The sequence below is a fragment of the Phyllostomus discolor genome, chromosome 7, assembly GCF_004126475.2.
Source record: "Phyllostomus discolor isolate MPI-MPIP mPhyDis1 chromosome 7, mPhyDis1.pri.v3, whole genome shotgun sequence".
Classification (NCBI taxonomy): Eukaryota; Metazoa; Chordata; class Mammalia; order Chiroptera; family Phyllostomidae; genus Phyllostomus; species Phyllostomus discolor.
In genome coordinates, this window is record NC_040909.2 from 4,087,070 (window position 1) to 4,104,119 (window position 17,050).

At 65.3% G+C, this 17,050-nt stretch overlaps 1 protein-coding gene across 6 annotated transcripts in view; it reads left to right on the plus strand.

Annotated features, from left to right (window-relative positions):
- Positions 1-17,050, plus strand: part of CACNA2D2 (calcium voltage-gated channel auxiliary subunit alpha2delta 2) — a 122,516-nt gene that overhangs the window by 98,419 nt on the left and 7,047 nt on the right. For 2 of the 6 annotated variants that reach the window (XM_036030279.1, XM_036030280.1), the window contains exons 3-22: positions 507-551; positions 3,561-3,702; positions 6,792-6,924; positions 7,089-7,146; positions 7,830-7,880; positions 8,008-8,107; positions 8,198-8,356; positions 8,564-8,671; positions 8,789-8,867; positions 9,425-9,474; positions 9,654-9,743; positions 9,954-10,025; positions 10,231-10,305; positions 11,513-11,587; positions 11,667-11,735; positions 11,815-11,886; positions 11,987-12,048; positions 12,858-12,934; positions 14,036-14,056; positions 16,731-16,791. In XM_036030279.1, coding sequence (XP_035886172.1) covers positions 507-551; positions 3,561-3,702; positions 6,792-6,924; positions 7,089-7,146; positions 7,830-7,880; positions 8,008-8,107; positions 8,198-8,356; positions 8,564-8,671; positions 8,789-8,867; positions 9,425-9,474; positions 9,654-9,743; positions 9,954-10,025; positions 10,231-10,305; positions 11,513-11,587; positions 11,667-11,735; positions 11,815-11,886; positions 11,987-12,048; positions 12,858-12,934; positions 14,036-14,056; positions 16,731-16,791 — 1,599 coding nt within the window. Of the gene's footprint in view, positions 1-506; positions 552-3,560; positions 3,703-6,791; positions 6,925-7,083; positions 7,147-7,829; positions 7,881-8,007; positions 8,108-8,197; positions 8,357-8,563; positions 8,672-8,788; positions 8,868-9,424; positions 9,475-9,653; positions 9,744-9,953; positions 10,026-10,230; positions 10,306-11,512; positions 11,588-11,666; positions 11,736-11,814; positions 11,887-11,986; positions 12,049-12,857; positions 12,935-14,035; positions 14,057-16,730; positions 16,792-17,050 lie in introns of all 6 variants that reach the window. The other 4 variants (XM_036030282.1, XM_036030283.1, XM_028517890.2 and 1 more) reach the window with 3 other exon arrangements.

The window sequence follows — 17,050 nt, forward strand, 5'->3', positions numbered from 1 at the left end:
GGGCCGGGCTTTGTTTGCTCCCCCGCCTGTTGTGTAAACCTCCTTGCATTTCACAACAAATCACAGATAATTAATAAGTACATGCCCGTAATGAGCAGGCTTTTTAATAGAAGAAATTGGAAGATGCGGTGTCGAGTCATTATTCCGCCGCAGCCCAGGCTCCGCTCTGTTTTCCCGTCTCCCTCTCTCCCCCTGGTTGTGCCGCAGCCAGAGCCTCTCTCGGCAGCCAGGCTTGGCTCCGGCTGTCTCTCCCTGCAAGGCAGTGAGGCGGCAAGGCGGCAGGGCAAGGACCCTGGGCTGGGGGTGGCGAGGGCCCGGGACCCTCCCCAGTCTCCTCTTCGGGACAGAGTGTCCCCGGCCTGACCTGACTCAGCCGGCCCCCTTGGACGGCAGCTCCGGGTGCAGGAGTCGGGGGGGGAGTCCGCTCTAGGCCTCGGGGCCGGGGGTCCTGGCTGCACCCCCGGGGCGCCGGAGCCGTGCGTGCTGAGGCCTCTCTCCCCACCCAGGAGGAAGACATCGTGTACTATGACGCCAAGGCGGACGCCGAACTGGTGAGTGCTCCCGCCTCGGCCCGGGGGAGGGGCAGCCGCCAGAGCCTCCCACCCTCTCCGGGCTAGCGGCCTCCGCGGGGAAGTGAGTGCTGGGACTTGGCTGTCCTTGGGATTCTGAGCTGGAGCCCGCAGGGCTGCGGTGGGTCAGGACCCCGGCCTGCACCTGCCCCAGACAGACCCCGAGAGGCCAGGCCCCTCCAGGGCCGTGTGTCTGCGGCGCCGAGGGACACAGCTTCCCGGCACAGTGTGCCCAGGCCTGGACCCTGGCCCTTGGGGGTCCTCCCACGGGCAGTCCCCTCACCGGAACTGAGGGATGCCGGGTGCTTGCGAGAGCAGTTGGGGAGGGCTTCCTGGAGGTGGCGGCAGGGCCAAGATACAGGATGCAGCACCATCCAGGTGTGTTTCAAGTCAGTGCAGGTGCCCTGCCCTCTGGTGAGGGGACCAGCAGCTCAGCGTGCCTGGCCCTGAGCTCGGGCAGACTTGCCCCAGCTGCGGAGGCAGCCCTGGGCCTGGGCCTGCTCTTCAGATGACGGACAGCACTCTCGGGGGACCAGGGACTGCAGAGGAGACGAGAGTGTTGAGTAGATGGTGTCTGGTCACCTGTCAAGGCCCAAGTCCACCTGCCTGCCTTTGAGGCGAAAGCAGTTGAGCCCCGCTGTCTCCCTCGAAGACAGGTGTCTCAGCAGCCCCGTCCCCGGGGCCTCGCCAGTGCTGGCTGGCGCCGCCGCCCCGGCACCCAGGCTGACTCGTCCCCCAGGCCGACCGGCCCGAGCAGAGTCCTGGGGGGGGCAGGCGTTGCCCAGTGACACCAGGAGGTGGGCAGGCAGGAGGGGACCCCTGCCGAGGGCCCTTTGCGGTGCCAGGCTGGCCTGGGCGCGCCCCGAGGAGGCTGGGCGGGCAGGGGAGAGGAGAGGTGGGTGGGCCAGAGCCGGTGTGCTTCCCCCTGGGCTGAGCCTCCGTGGCTCCCAGAGAAACTGCTAAAATTAAAGCTGGAATCTGAAATTCAAATGAAGAGCGAACCTTTAATTAGACCCTGAATCTAACTCCTTACCCCCCCCCCTCGGCAGCAGGCTGTAATTTTAGCAATCAGCGCATTAAATATAAACCGGGAGACCACCATACAAAGCCCCTGGGCGTGGGGGCAGCGCCGAGCGCTCCTTGGCTGGGGTGGAGGCCGGGCCCCTGCTGAGCTCCTGAACTCTCCCTGCTCCCAACAACCCCCAGTGATTCCAGGACCCCCCCCACCTGCCCCCAGCCCCTTGGGCATCTGCTGGGGGGCTGACGACCCAAGGAGGGACCCCCACCGAGGGTGGGGCTGAGCTGAGGTCAGGCAGCGGCAAGCCCAGCCCAGCGTGGTGGCCCTGGTGTAAATTCCACACGTTTGCCGGCTCCCCTGCTTGTTGTGTTGCTTTGTTTTTTTAATCTTTGCCAGAGGTACAGTTAGAGATCTTTCTAGACCATTTACTTTTAAATTACCAGCCAGAAGGTGGGGGTAGGGGAAAGAGAAGGAAGGAAAAAGTTCTCCAGCTGATAGCTTATCAGAACGGAATCCAAATGTCACATTAGTTGGGAAAGTTGGGAGATTAAATTTTCCAGCGCCCTTCATCTGCCGCTGACATTTCGGGGGCTTTCTTCTCCCGAGCCTGCCCCTCCTCCGCGCGGAACGTGAGCGGCTCACGCCTCAGAGGCAGCGGCTCCCCGCTCTGGCCTCCTCCAGGCAGCCGCCTGCCCAGCTTTCTCCGGTGGCCGGGAGCTTCCAGGGCCTCCCGGGGTGCGCAGAGGTGGCGGAGGGGGAGGGGCGGCACGCTGGGAGGGCGGGACGCGGCTGGAGTCGCACTGGACGAAATGCACCGATGAAGAGATGAAAGGAGGTTCGCTGCAGGCCCCTGAGAGCCGCTGCAACCCTCTCCAGGAAAGCCCCCGGGCTGGGCGGCGCCATTGCCCTTTCCCCAGACGGGGTCACAGCCCGTGCCAGCACCCGGAGGCAGGAGCCGCGGGGTCTGCCCAGGAGCCGTGGGGGCCGCTGTCACCGCGCCATCCGTGGCGTGGAGGCAAGGACCAGAGCCTGGTGCCCAGGGTGGTCACGGGGGTCTCGTGGGGCAGTAAGGGAGCGTGTGGGTGGATCAGCTGCTCGTGCAGCTTCCTCCGGGGGCACAGAGCCCCCCAACCCTGCCCCTGCGCTGCCTGCCTCTCCCCTGCCTCCCCTTCACTCCCCGCCACATCTTCCCTCCCCTCCCTCGCACCTGCACCCCGTGCCTGCCCCCCTCCCGGCTGTGCGTCAACGCTGTCGTAGCAGACCCGCTCCTGCCAGCCAGTGGCGGTGGGCGGGGGCGCACTGCGCATGCCCAGCCTGCCCGGCCAGAGACGCAGTAATTGGCACCTGTCAGGCGGCTGCAGCTCATTTTAGAAAGTCAACGGGGGCCTTGCCGGTCTCAACGCTAAACCCCAGCCCTGCTGTCCCCAGGACGCCCGCAACTCAGCCCCCAGAGCCAATCTGCTGCTGGGGCGATGCCCCTCCCCCAGATGGGGCCAGAGCGCTCTCCCTGCGTCCAGCGGGGCTCCTTGCAGGGCCCTCGGCTGTGGGGCAGGGAGGGGGGCAGGGCGGGCGACACAGAACTCCTGGGAAGGGCTGCCCAGTCCTCCCCCGGGGATTGCACAGGGCACGTCTGGTAGGCAGAGGTCTGCCGCCCGCTCCTCGCCGGCTCCAAGATTTGCCTCCCTCGCTGATAATTCGTTTTCAAGGATGTGGGGAAGGGGTCAGTTTGGTTTGGTTTTCAAATTAGAGTTCAGCAGATGTGGGGATGGTGGGTGGGCTGAGCAGGGGCAGGTGGAAGTCAGAGGCCGCCAGGTGAGGGGTTCATACCCGGTGCCTCTCCCTCTCTCTCCCTTTGTCTGCGATCTGCAATCTTCTGATTCTGAGATGCCCCCACCGCCTAGACTCTGGCCCCTCCGCCCCACTCCACCATCGCCAGCCCTTACGCTGCGTGGTGGGGGTGTCCCCTTCTGCAGGATGACCCCGAGATCGAGGATGTGGAGAGGGGGTCCAAGGTCAGCACCCTGCGGCTGGACTTCGTGGAGGACTCCAACTTCAAGAACAAGGTCAACTACTCGTACACAGCAGTGCAGATCCCCACGGACATCTACAAAGGCTGTGAGTGCAGCGAGACTGGGGACGCAGCCCCCGCACACCGCGGGCCAGGGCCCAGGTGCCGGCCAACACCACCCCCCTCAACCCCCCCACCCAAGGTCACCCGCACCCACCTCTCAGCACCGCTGACACCCGGGCATCGAGCCACTGCCAGGCACAGGCTCCCAGCAGGCACAAAGCATCGAGCCTCTTGCCCCGCGCACGGTCCCCTCCTGTGTGCACACACGTGCCCACACGAACGCATGCACACGCCAAAGCGGCTCCCCGCCTGCCCTCGTGCCCTGCCCCCATGTAGGGAGGGTGGAGGAGCCACCACATCAGACGGACCTGGGGACTGGGGGTCAGGGTGCAACTCCTCACACCGACCCCATGGCGCTTCCCTCCTTCTCCTGGGCATGGGATGCGCGTGTGGGGAGGCTCGGATAGAAGGCGGTTGAGATTCCAGGCTCCAGGGGGCGCAGTTTGGCACAGTGGGGAAACCAGGTGACTGCAGCTAGAAGGATTTCAGTCAGATGTGAGGAAGGACTTACTGAAGGTCTTCGCAGATGTGAAGGGAGGAGGCCAAGAGTCAAACACTGGAAGGGGAGCTCTAGCAGCAGGATTTAAGGCTCTGAGGTCTCTGGCTTCTGACATAATTCTGGGGTCACCTCTGGGGTAGCCTCGGAATACGGGGTGCCTACTGGGTGGAGGGTCTTGGGACAAAGGTCCCAGAGCTTCTCGACAGTTTCCAGAATGCAGGGAATGCTCCAGGGGCCTCAGGGAGGCCTTCTGGGCAGCCCGAGGGGGTGAGGGTGGATGCCGGCCCCGCCCCCACAGGCCACCAGCCTGAGCCAGTGGAGGGGCACTATCGCAGGCAGCACCCTAATTAAAGCAGGAGCGACACCGCCCTCCCCGGTCACCCCTCGCTACCCACACAAATTACATTTTATATGTTTTTTATTTACTGTGTCACTTTTAATTAAATCTGTAATCGCCTGCCTGAGGGGGCATGGTCCCCGTTCCCCAGCTCAGCGTGATCTGAGAGTGAGCGCCAGGCTGAGGAGCAGGCCCTCCCCGGGGTGGGGACCGGAGCGTCTGCACGAGTGTGTCTGGCGGTGGACGTGTGTACACGTGTGTGCATGTGTGTGCACATGTAGTCTCGGACGCCCGCAGGGACAGCCCCGCCGGACAGAGCCCACTGCTCTGGGCTCTTGGCCTGAGTCGGGCCCGCCCCTCTGCCAGCAGCTGGGCGGGCTCGCAGGACAGCCTGCTCCAAGGCCCTCGTGGTGCAGGTCGGGAAACCGAGGCCCAGGGACGGGCGGGCCTCGCCAGGCCAACTCTCCCAGGACCCACAGTGCTGTGTGAAGCATTTGCAAGGCTAACTTTTATTTTTTTCCTTAAAGAAAAAAATAGAAATTGTTAAACTCATTAAGTTTCTAAATTAGGAACAGGACCGTCGCATACTGTTCAACAGGCAGAGCCAAGGCTACAAATGCGTTTTGTTTTCACATTACGGCCACTTCAGGGAGCTGCGGGGCCAGAGGGGGGGCGGGGCAGAGGGGAGCATGCCCCGGCCGGGCGGTGGGCAGACCCGGGGGCGGGGGGGGGGGGGGGGTGTCTCTAACTCACGGCTCTTCGCCTGCTCTGGAGCTCGGGGCAGGGCCTCTGGGAGACGTTCCCTGGTTTGCACTTGCTGGGGACTGTGGGGTGCTGGGGACTGTGGGGCACTGGGGTCTGGGCTGCCCTGGGGAGAAAGGAGGTCAGAGAAACTGAGGAAGAGACCGCCCCCAGGGGAGAGGTGAACACAGACCCTGGCCGGGGCAGGTGCCCGGCTCCCGCCGGGGTTCTGTTTTGTTTTACCCTCCCCAAGGACACGCGCACTGACCTTGGTGAGAGGGGAAGAAGGGAGGAAGAGAGGGGGCAGAGAAACAGCGATGTGAGAGAGGACCACTGATCATCCGCCTCTCAAACGCATCCTGACTGGGGATTGAACCCACAACCTTTCGGTTCACGGGACGATGCTCCAACCAACTGAGCCACCCGGCCAGGGCCCCTGTTGGGTTTCTTGAGTCCCACGTGCGGAGACGGGTACACTGTGCCCGTGAGAGCGTGCACCACACACGCTTTGGCAGGCTTAGGGCTGTCCTGAGCTGGGGGCGGGCCCACTGCCCGGCCATCTGAGTCCCTGCCCAAGGGGAGGGGTCCGCAGGCTGGAGCCCACGCGTCTGAGAGGAGCCTTGCTCCGTGAGTGTGCACAGGGGCAGGTCTGCTGTGGGCAGCCACGGAGGGGGGAAGGAAGGCAGGGTAACTGGCCGGGGGGCTGTGGAAGCAGAACCCGTTGGGGCGCAGGGTGATGTGCCAGTGTGAGTGTGTGCGTCCCGGTGCCCCTGGCGGCAGTCGGGCTGCTGGGCAGGTAGGGTGGGGACAAGGGGACCACATGCTGGCTGGAACCACAGAGGTTAGAGGCGGGTACAGCTGTTGGGGGGTGTGCTGTGCGTGTGCGTGCTCCTGCGTGACCGGGTTGGAGCGGGATCATGGCACGGACCTGTCCCTCCAAGGACCCGCGCCCCCGCCTGCTCCCGGCCCCAGTTGATTAATCATGGAGCTGAGTGGCTTCCAGCTTATCAGGTACCTTAATAGCTGAATAATTCCAGCCCCATCATCGAGCCCTTAATTGCTTTCTTGTGGCTGCAGCCCCGAGTGCATGCTGAGTGGGTGAGCTCCCAGGGGGCCAGCCGCCAGCTCCAGGCAGCGTGCTGGATCAGCATCCCAACTTAGGACTCCCTGCCACCTGGGTGGCCCCTCTCCAGGGGCCACAGGTCACAGCTGCCCTTCCTGGCTGGGCACAGGTCACAGCTGCCCTCCCTGGTAGGGTCTGGCCGAAGGGTAGGCAGAGCTGTTTCTTTGAGGACTGGGGAGGGGGTGAGGACCGGGAGGTCTTCCTGGAGGAGGTGGTGCAGCCCCAGCGGAGCCCTGGGCAATGAGGGAGAGCCTGAATAGGAGGAGAGCAGGTGAAGCTTCCTCAGTGGGAGGCATGTGCAGGGTGTCGTGGTGGCGAGGGTCAGCAGGGACACCCGGGGCGCTTCCCACCCCAGCCCCTGCTTCCCCCACAGCCACCGTCATCCTCAACGAGCTCAACTGGACGGAGGCCCTGGAGAACGTGTTCACGGAGAACCGCAGGCAGGACCCCACGCTGCTGTGGCAGGTCTTCGGCAGCGCCACGGGAGTCACACGCTACTACCCCGGGTGGGTGCCCGCCCGGCTGGCCCACCGCGCAGCCCCACACCCGCCTCCGTCTCCCTGCCCACTCTGGGGGCATGTGGGGTGGACGGTCACCCCGCAGGCTGCAGAGTGGCCTGGCTGCCCCCCACCAGTCTCGCCAGACCCGCTCACCTCCTTTCCCCCTCCAGCCACCCCGTGGCGAGCCCCCAAGAAAATCGACCTGTACGACGTCCGCAGGAGACCCTGGTGAGTGAGCAAGCAGGGGCTGGGCAGGGATGCCCCCTGGACTCCCCACGTCCCCCTCCCGCCTGCTCCCCCCGCCCCCGATCCCCAGGCCTCCAAGCGAGCGGGGCGCAGCCAGCTCCATCCAATTTTCATTTCACACATCGTTGCCGCTGGAAAATGGACCCCATCACCCAGGCAGGCTTCCCAGCGGCTCTGCCCCCGGCCACTGCCCGGCACTTCACCCCCTCGGGACGGAGGGGTGGGGCCCGCGGAGCATCCAGAGGGTGGAGGTGTCCTCTGTGGGCCTGGCCCGCCCCTGCCTCCCATCAGAGCCCTCCCCTCGCCGGGCCTCCCTGCAGGAGCCCCACCCTTCTCCCTCCCCTGCACACAGCTGGGACCGCCCTCTGGGCCTCACCCGTGCTGGGGAACACCACAGGCCACTGAGACCGGGGCCCATACCTCCGGCCCCCGATCTGGGTCAGCGGCTCACCCCTCCCCAGGGGCGTTTATGTGCTGGGGGACCTGGTCGCTCATGTCATGGGCAGGGACTGTCTTATAAAACAGTGTCCTCAGTGCCTAGGACCCTGTATGGCCCACGCAGGGGATGCCCCATGGAAACATGCGGAATTGCTGTGTGGGTGAAGGGGGGAGGGACCCACGAGGTCCCAGGGGGGCTGGCCCTGACTGGAGCCTCTCCCGGGCAGGTATATCCAGGGGGCCTCGTCGCCCAAGGACATGGTCATCATCGTGGACGTGTGAGTGGGCCATGGGGGCAGGACGGGGGTGGGGCAGGGCGAGGGGCCGACATCCGCTGCCCAGGGACACCCCGGGGGGCGGCAGGAGAGCACCGGAGGCCTACCCGGCGCCCCGTGACCTCCGCAGGAGCGGCAGCGTGAGCGGCCTGACCCTGAAGCTGATGAAGACGTCCGTCTGCGAGATGCTGGACACGCTGTCTGACGACGACTACGTGAACGTAGCCTCGGTGAGTGCCCAGGCGGCGGGCGGGCGGGCGGGCGGGGAGCGGGCCGCCCCCACCCGCCGGCTGCGGTCACCGCCCCCGCCGTCCCCGCAGTTCAACGAGAAGGCGCAGCCCGTGTCCTGCTTCACGCACCTGGTGCAAGCCAACGTGCGCAACAAGAAGGTGTTCAAGGAGGCCGTGCAGGGCATGGTGGCCAAGGGCACCACGGGCTACAAGGCCGGCTTCGAGTACGCCTTCGACCAGCTGCAGAACGTGAGCCCCTGGGCGGGCAGCAGGGGGCGGGCGGGCCCGGGCTCGGTGACGCTGGGGACGTCCATCCAGAGGAACGGCCTTGTTAGCACCAGAGAGCACCCTCCGCTGGGGGCGGGGCGGGGGCGGGGTCAGGCCTGTGGGGCGGGGAGACGCATCCCTGGGCCCTGGGCCGGGCTGGAGCCGCCTGACCCTCCCCCCCTCGCCCAGTCCAACATCACCCGCGCCAACTGCAACAAGATGATCATGATGTTCACGGACGGCGGCGAGGACCGCGTGCAGGACGTCTTCGAGAAGTACAACTGGCCCAACCGCACGGTGAGGCTCGGCCCGGCGGGGTGGGTCGGGGGCGGCGAGGGGGGATGGGGGGCTGCCGCGCGGGGCCGGGCGGTGCTGCGGCAGCCCGGGCAGTGACCCAGGCCCCGCCCCGCACAGGTGCGCGTGTTCACGTTCTCCGTGGGGCAGCACAACTACGACGTGACGCCCCTGCAGTGGATGGCCTGCGCCAACAAAGGTGCCTCGCCCGGACGCCGCTGCCACGGGGCCGGCCTGCCTGCCGTGTCCTGCCACCCGCCAGGCTCGCTGTCCACCTGGCCTCCCCTAGGCTCGGCTGCTTGTCCACCCCCTGTCTGTTCATCTTTTCACACGTGGGACCGTCCATCTGTCTCTCTGTCTGGCTGGCCAACGTGTCCATCTGACTGGGCATCTTTTCGCCCATCTGTCTAAATGTCCGTTGTCCCAGTGTCTCCCCGCGTGTCTGCTCCTGGGTCTGTTTGCTGCCCATCTATCTGTCCCGGCACTCGGGCGGGTCCCCTGGGTGGCCTCTGAGTGTCACTGCCGACATAGAAAGAGGGACATCAGGCCTCCACTCCTCTCCTCGCCCCCCACCCACTCAGCTTCCTCACACCCCTGCACTCACAGGGACACTAAGGGGACTCAGGGGGACTGACACCAAAGAGAGGGAGCCTGAGGGACGAGTCAGGGCTGCAGACACACCCCAGGGTGCAGGCCCACGGAGCCCTGGGTCCTGAGCCTCACCCAGGCCTGCCTTTGCCTCGCCTTCCTTCACAGGTTACTATTTTGAGATCCCTTCCATCGGCGCCATCCGCATCAACACGCAGGTAAGACTGTGGGGTGGCCCCGCCTCCCAGCCCCTTGCTTCTAGGGGGTCAGCGCCTGTGCTGAGCTGCTGTGGGGTGAGAGCGCCCCCTGGTGGTGTGATGTCACATGGGCAGGCAGACCAGGGAAGGGACAGTGGGAGGGACAGGCTCATGACCCCTGCCCACTGTGCCTTCTCCAGGAATATCTAGATGTCCTTGGCAGGCCCATGGTGCTGGCGGGCAAGGAGGCCAAGCAGGTGCAATGGACCAACGTGTATGAGGACGCGCTGGTAAAGCCCCCGGGCAAAGAAGGGGTGGGGCTGCTGACCTTTCCCCACGGATGCACCCACCACAGGGTCATGCCCCTTGAGGACACCGTGATGGGGATAATCCAAACAAAGGAGCAAGAAAGGTGGCTTGCCCCCAAGCCCTGCTCTGAGCACTCGGAGGGGGGCGTGGCTGGCCGTGGAGACCACCCGATCCTCCCCCTCTCCCTTCAGGGGCTGGGGTTGGTGGTGACAGGGACGCTGCCAGTGTTCAACCTGACGCAGGATGGTCCTGGGGAAAAGAAGGTGAGCCCCCCCCACCACTGGGGCAGGACGAGGCATGCCTGGGGGGCCAGCCAGCATGCCCAGAGCAGCCTGGGGAGGAGGAAGGGGTAGGCAGGTCTGCCCGTTGGACGGGGTGGGGGGGTGGGGGCGCCTGTGAGAGCAGCTGGAGGCCTTGGGCATGGGGGTGGGGCTGAGCCCATCACAGACCCCCCGCCTCCGCCCCCAGAACCAGCTGATCCTGGGCGTGATGGGCATCGACGTGGCTCTCAATGACATCAAGAGGCTGACCCCCAACTACACGGTGAGTGTCCGCCTGCACGTCCACCCCACCCTGCCTCCTGTGGGGTCACAGCCAGGCTGCACAGAGGAGACTGAGGGCCACTAGGATACCCCCACAGGGACCTCAGAGTTCAGGCGGTCAGGGAAGGCTTCCGGAGGAGGCGACCTTGGCCCTAGAGCCGGGGTCAGCACTCTGGCGGTAAGGGGCCAGACTACAACCGTCGGAGGCCCCGCCCGCCTGCATCCCCCGCCGGGAGGGCAGACAGCCGCAGACAAAACAGACAAATGTGCGTGGCTGTGTTCCCACGCAGTTTTGTTTGTGGATCCTGAAATTTGCATTTCAGATGATTTTCACATGTCACGAAATACAATTGTTCTTTTGATCTTTTTCAAGCATTTAAAAATGTGAAAGCCATTCTCAGCCGACAGCTGTATACTAACAGGCGGTGGGGGGGGGGGGCAGGCTGTGTTGGACGCCCCCTGGACCATTCATTGCCTGGCAGGAGTGACCTGGGTAAAAAGGAGAGGAAGGCGTACCTTAGAGGGGATTCTCGGGACAAAGGTCAGAGGTGGAAGACAGACTCACGAGCCAGGGAAGGGCCAGATCAGCGTGGCCGGCCCAGGGCCTGTGCGAAAGGTGTTTGCATCTTGCCTGTGAAAGGGGTGGGGAGGGGGCGTGTGTGACTTCGGTCCTCAGCCTGAGCCACACAACTGCCACCCCGTGTCCCTGGGCTCCGTGTGTGCTGAGAAAACCGTTGAGAGGTAAGGGTGGGTCCGGGGTCTCACTCTCCTCTTCCAGCTGGAAGGGACGCCCAGGCCTGTGGGATTCCGGGGTCCACTCCTCCCCCGTGCTCTGCTGAGATGGGGACCCGGAGGAGGCGGTGGGGTGAAGGTGGGGGTGGGGAGAGGGGAGCAGCAGCAGCCTGCGGCCCAGTGGAGGTGGAGCCCTCCCGCTGACAGCCCTTAGGCCCAGGGTGGGGTGAGAAGTGCAGGCTGGCAGATCAGTGGTGGTGCCCGGAGCCGGTCAGCCTAGGCCAAGGCTGCTGTGTGAGAGGCACCAGCCCGCTGGGCTCTGCTTGAGAAGCGGGCTGGAGCCCCACGTGGGCACCTGGCCCAGGCAGGCAGACGGACCCCTCCGGGGCATGGGAGTCAGGATGAGGAAGGGCCCCAGAGCCTGGGGGTCCTCTGCCCTGCCCTGCAGGCTCTGAGCCCCCAATCTGCACCCCCAGCTTGGAGCCAACGGCTACGTGTTTGCCATTGACTTGAACGGCTACGTGTTGCTGCACCCCAACCTCAAGCCCCAGGTGAGCCATGAGGGCGGCCTGGAGGGGGCTGGACCCTATGGGGGGGGGCACCCCTGACTCCTTGCCCTGCCTCTCTCAGAGCAACTTCCGGGAGCCCGTGACCCTGGACTTCCTGGATGCGGAGCTAGAGGATGAGAACAAGGAGGAGGTGAGGGAGGAAGAGAGGGGGTGGGACGCCCCACGCAAAGGAGGGCGGGGCACCACCCTCACGGCTCCGGCTCTTCCAGATCCGCCGGAGCATGATCGACGGCAACAGGGGCCACAAGCAGATCAGAACGTTGGTCAAGTCCCTGGACGAGGTGAGAAGGTGGCAGAGGAGGGACCAAGTCAGGGTGGACGTTGTCCCCACGACCCCACCGCACCCGGTGCCCCAGTGCCTGACCCAGTCTCTTCTCCCAGAGGTACATAGACGAGGTGACACGGAACTACACCTGGGTGCCTATAAGGAACACCAACTACAGGTGGGTGAGGCCAAGGTCGGGCAGCAGGGAGGGGCAGGGTGCCCCCCAGGCCAGCTGCCCCCTCCCTCCCCCACACCAGCGCCGAAGCGCCGGGGACACTTGCAGCCGGGGCTGCCGGCGTCCCACCCCCTGACACTCAGTCCCCGAGGGCCTCTTGCTGACCCCTCAGGAACAAGCGCCGTGTCCCGGGAGCACAGGACAGAGAGAAGACGGTGCACCTGATGCGTCCCTCCTGCCTGGGTTGTGCCCCTGGGTGTCTGCACCCAGGGTGTCCCCCTCAGCACACTCACAGGCCTGCTCTCGACAAGCGTCATGGGCTGGGGCGGGTCCCCAGGGGGTCAGGTCCCGGCAGTGCCAGCGTCTGGCTCACACCCCCGCAGCGGCCTGAGCCGCCCCTCACCGTGTTAGCGCTAGGCTGGCTTTCGGCTGGCTCTCGTGGCCCCAACTTCTGGGGACGGTGGCCCCCACTCCCCCAGCAGCAACCGCCCCAGCCTGGCTTGCTGACGGTGTTCTGCCCCTTGTGAGTCTGCTGTTGGCCGGATGGAGGGGGCTGGGCCGGCCGTTGGTGTGTTGGGGGGTGCTGCTGGGTGTGAGGGGTGAGGTGATTTGCTTTGGGGCAGGAGAATTTGGGGAGTGGAGGGGCCAGGCCCCGAGGCCATGAATCTCCCACCAGGGAAGGATGTCCCTGGTGGTCCGGGGAGGGGGGCCACACTCGAGGTGTCTGCCCAGCCCCACAGCTATGGGGAGGGGTGCCAGTGGTGGCCCACCTCTCCCCAGCAGTGACCTGTGCACCCTCTGCCCCCTCCCAGCCTAGGGCTCGTGCTCCCTCCCTACGGCACCTTCTACCTCCAAGCCAACCTCAGCGACCAGATCCTACAGGTCAAGTGTAAGTGGCCAGCCCCTGCCTGTGCCCTGCACCCCTGCCTCTGCCCCGCACCCCAGCTGGCCCCAGGCAGCGTAGCCAGCTGCCTGTGGCCGGGCAGCCCCTCCCGCCCAGTCTGCCCGCCCCCAGGCGCCCGAAGGCCGGGGCAGCAGCCCGGAAAGTCTGTGGAAATCTGCATGCTCGCCTCTTCGTAGACTTGGTTCCAGACCACCCTCCCATTCTCTCATGGTTTTCGTTGAGGTTCTGTTTTTGGTTCCTCCTACTCCGTGTCTTCCCTCCTGAGCCTGCCTCCCCCGCACACCCCTGGGGGCTGCGTTCCTGGAAGACACCTGCCTCTCATCCCCCCTCCCCCTCCTCCCTGGAGCGCTCGCCCCTGCGGCACCGCCCCCAAAGTCTCTCTGCAGAGTCCCTCTGCCGTCCCCCCCAGCATCGCCACTCACCTTCCCCCCCACCTCCGCCCTTGTCTTCTGCTCCCCTCCCTTCCTCTTCGCCCCTTCTTTCTCTCTCCCTCCCTCCCTCGTTCCTTCTCTTCCCCTCCCCGGACGCCCCACCTTCTCTGTCTCCCTCTCTTCCCTCCCCTTCTGCTCACTCCCCCATTTCTCTCTCCCACATCGCCTCCCCCCCCTCTCTGCTCCCCGGCACCCCTCCCAGCTCTCTCTGCTTCCCCCCTCCCCCTCCCAGGCCCTCCCTCCCATCCTCTCGCCCTCCCTCCCTCCCTCCTGCCCTCCCTTCCCCACTCTTTTGCCTGCGGCTCATCCCTGCATGTCCCCCTCACCCTGGGCCTCCCGGAGCCTGTGGCCCCGCTTGCCCACCGCCCGGGTCTCGGGGAGGGAGGCTGGGGCTCCGGCCCCACCGGGCGCCCCCCACCTGCCTGGCCCGCTGGGGCTCATCTCCTTTGAGTTTTCTTGCTCTCTCTTTCTCTCTCATGTCGTTTTTTGCAAGAAGTTTCCTTTCGGTATGATGATAAGACACAATATTTTCATTCAAACAGCCATTGAATAAAATATTGTTTGTGCCCCTCCCCTTCCCCTCCCCCTTTTCGTTTGTTTTTGTGTTTGTGTTGTTTTTGTTTTCCTCGCTTTCTCTCTTGGTGGACTGTCCCAGTGCCAATCAGCAAACTGAAGGGCAAGTATATTCAGAACCAGTGCACCCTCCTCTCCCCACCCCACCCCCCCTCATGCCCCTGCTTGCCCCCCTCCCTGCCCAGGGCCAGCCACACCCCTGCTCTCCAGGGCCCCCTCCCAGCATCCCCTCGGCTCTGCCAGGTCTTGCCTTTCCTCTGATCCCTACTAGAGCCAGCGGCCCTTCCCGCGGCCCTCCCTGCAGGGTGGTTCCCAGTGTGTCCTGAGAGCTCAGGGCCCCTCCTCCTCCTCCTCCTCCTCCTCCTCCTCGCTCCCTCTGTGCAGGCCCCTGCCCACCCTCCTCTGTCCCTCCAAGACAACTCAACAGTGGGGACAGGGCTGGACTGCCTCTGCGCCACCTCCCACCCAGCAGTGCCGGGGCCCGAGATGCAGGGGCAGATGGGTCCTCAGGGGGGCTGACGTGGGGCTTCCAGGGGAAAGGCCAGCCGCAGCCACAGAGACTTCCTCCGGGGCAGTTCCCCCCGCGCTGGTCTCTGGCGCTGGCTGCAGGAGCTGCCAGCAAGCCTTGAGCCCTGACCTGAGGCAGAGGGGTAGCGTAGGGCAGGCACCAGGCCGCCAGAACAAGGAGGCCCCCTGGGCCGTCGCGGGCGCTGGCCAGGGTGCTGAAACCCTGTCCCTGCCGCCCCACCGCTCCTAAAGATGCTGCCCCCAGGTGCTCTCTGCTCCTGGGGAAGCAGTCAGATGGGAGATGGTGTCCTTTGCAAAATTAAGGCAGACTCAGGGGCCGGGGGCCTGGCTGGGAATGGAAGGGGATCTGTCTGGACCACAAGGTGCCAGCTCCAGAGTCAGGCTGGATGTAAAGAAGGTTCTGGCACTCCAGAGGCACCCAGTGCAGAGACTGCCAGGAGAGGCAGGCAGCGGGCTCACAGACCCTGGTGAGGACGAGCAGGGAGACAGAGCAGCTCACGGGGGCCTTGCCTGCTGGCACACAGAGACCTAGCCCTCCCAGGGAGTGAACCCCAAGCAGGTGGGCGTGGAGAGCCACTGAGGGGTTGTCCTGTCCCTGGTCCCATGGCCTGGAAGCGGGGGCTCCCCAGGAAGCCCCAGGGGCTGTGCCCGACCTAGTCTAGCAAAGAGGATGCAGCTGCCCCCCCCCCGGCCCGGGCTGGGGGCTGTGCCCTACTTCCACTGGCTTGAGTTGTCTTTTCTGCGCCTCCCAGGGACCCCAGAAATGCAGGGCCCTGGTCACAGAGACAGCCACAGCGTAGTCACCCTTCCTGTCCCCCACCTCCTTTTTCTTTCTCCTCCTCCTCTCCCCTCCACCCCTTCCCTGTCGGCTTGTGCCCAGCCCTGCCTCACAGTCCTGTCAGAAAGCGACAGTCCAACCAGTGACTGCCCGGCCCCTCCAGACCCGCCAAGGCCCCCCGCCCTGGAATCGTGCAGTGCATTGTGGGAGTATTTGTGAATGGGGAAGACCCTTCTTCTGAGAGCGTGAAGTCCTGGGGTGACCGCGAGGTCGGGTCCCGTAAAGGGATGCCACGGCGGACGCCCAGAGTGCGGCAGGCTGCGAGGGGGAGGGCACCTCCCCCATGCAGACCGGCGAGGTGCCCGAGCCAAAGCAGGCAGAGGCCGCAGAGCCCCCGGGGCCACACCCCCCGGTTCCCCCACAAACCTGCCCAGAGGCAGCCGCACACCCACACGCACACTAACCAATGCACGTGCCCTCGCACACACACGCAGACACACTCATGTCACTCACATACACATACACAGGCCCCACTGGTGGATCTTCAGCAGCACCCCACGCCTTCTGCAGAGCCCCCGGCACTCCTCTCTGACTGCTCTGAACCCGGACAGGCCCTCGTAGGGGGCGGCACCCGGCCCTCCTTCCCCGCCCACTCTCATGCCCCCAGCCCAAGAGGGCGGGAGTGCCGCTCCACGCAACCTCGAGTCCCGGCCCGGCTCCCAGACTCTCCTCCCACAGGGTGGGGACATTTGCAAGCACCTCGAGGTGTCCCCTCACCCGGCTCCCACCCGGGGGGGCCCACCAGACCCCACAATGCACTGTAGCCCACCCCCAGCTGCCCGTGCCCGCCGTCTCTGGTTGGACTGTCTGGGCCCGTGAGAAACCCCCCCCCACCCCCCGGTTTGGCCATGTTGATGCCTGACACAGAACAAACGCGAGACCTACCAAAATGCAAACAGCTGCAGCAAAGAAAGAGAGATAACGATCCGCGGCCAAAAGCCAGGTCCCTTCCTCGAAGCCTCTACGGAGGCGAAGGGAGCTCAGCATGCGGTCTTTTCCATCCTGGATGCGATGAGAGCGACACTGGCGCCTCCCCCAGACCATGCATATATATAGCGGTGTGTGTATATATATGTGTGTGTGTGTGTCCGTGTATATGTGCTATACAGCCGTATGGAAGCATATACAGCCACGCCAAGGGACTCACTGCCGACAGAGGACCGGGCCCGGGCAACATATTGGCTATAACTGCCCTCCTGCGATGCTTTAGTCTCCACAGGCCCTCCACCCCTCCCCACCCACCCCTTCTCTCTGGCTCGAACTTGAACATGGAAGTGGCGGGTTCCCTCTTTGCTGGTGTCTCCCCCTCCCTGAAGCCACCCCCTCCCCCGTCCCTCCGCCCCTTGAGCTCTGAGCCCCCCGGCCTCCCGCCTCCCCAGCCCCCGCCGGATAACCCCCGTTTCTGTTGCAGATTTTGAGTTCCTGCTCCCCAGCAGCTTTGAGTCTGAAGGACATGTTTTCATTGCTCCCAGGTAGCTTGCGTGCGGCCTTGCTGAGGCGCCCTCCCCCACCCCCACCGCCCCGGCCCGCCTCCCGCACTGCCGCCCAGAGCTCTGTGTGTCTGTGTCCCGTGCACTGTCACCCCACCCCGTGCATAGCCCCGCGTGTGCGGCCACCTGCATACCCGGGCCATGCAGCCGAACCAGGCAGCAGTGGCCAGCCGCCGCCCCCAGCTCCGGCTCCCAGCAGGCCCGGGGCGGGAGGGTTCCGGACCCTCCGCCGACCTCGCCT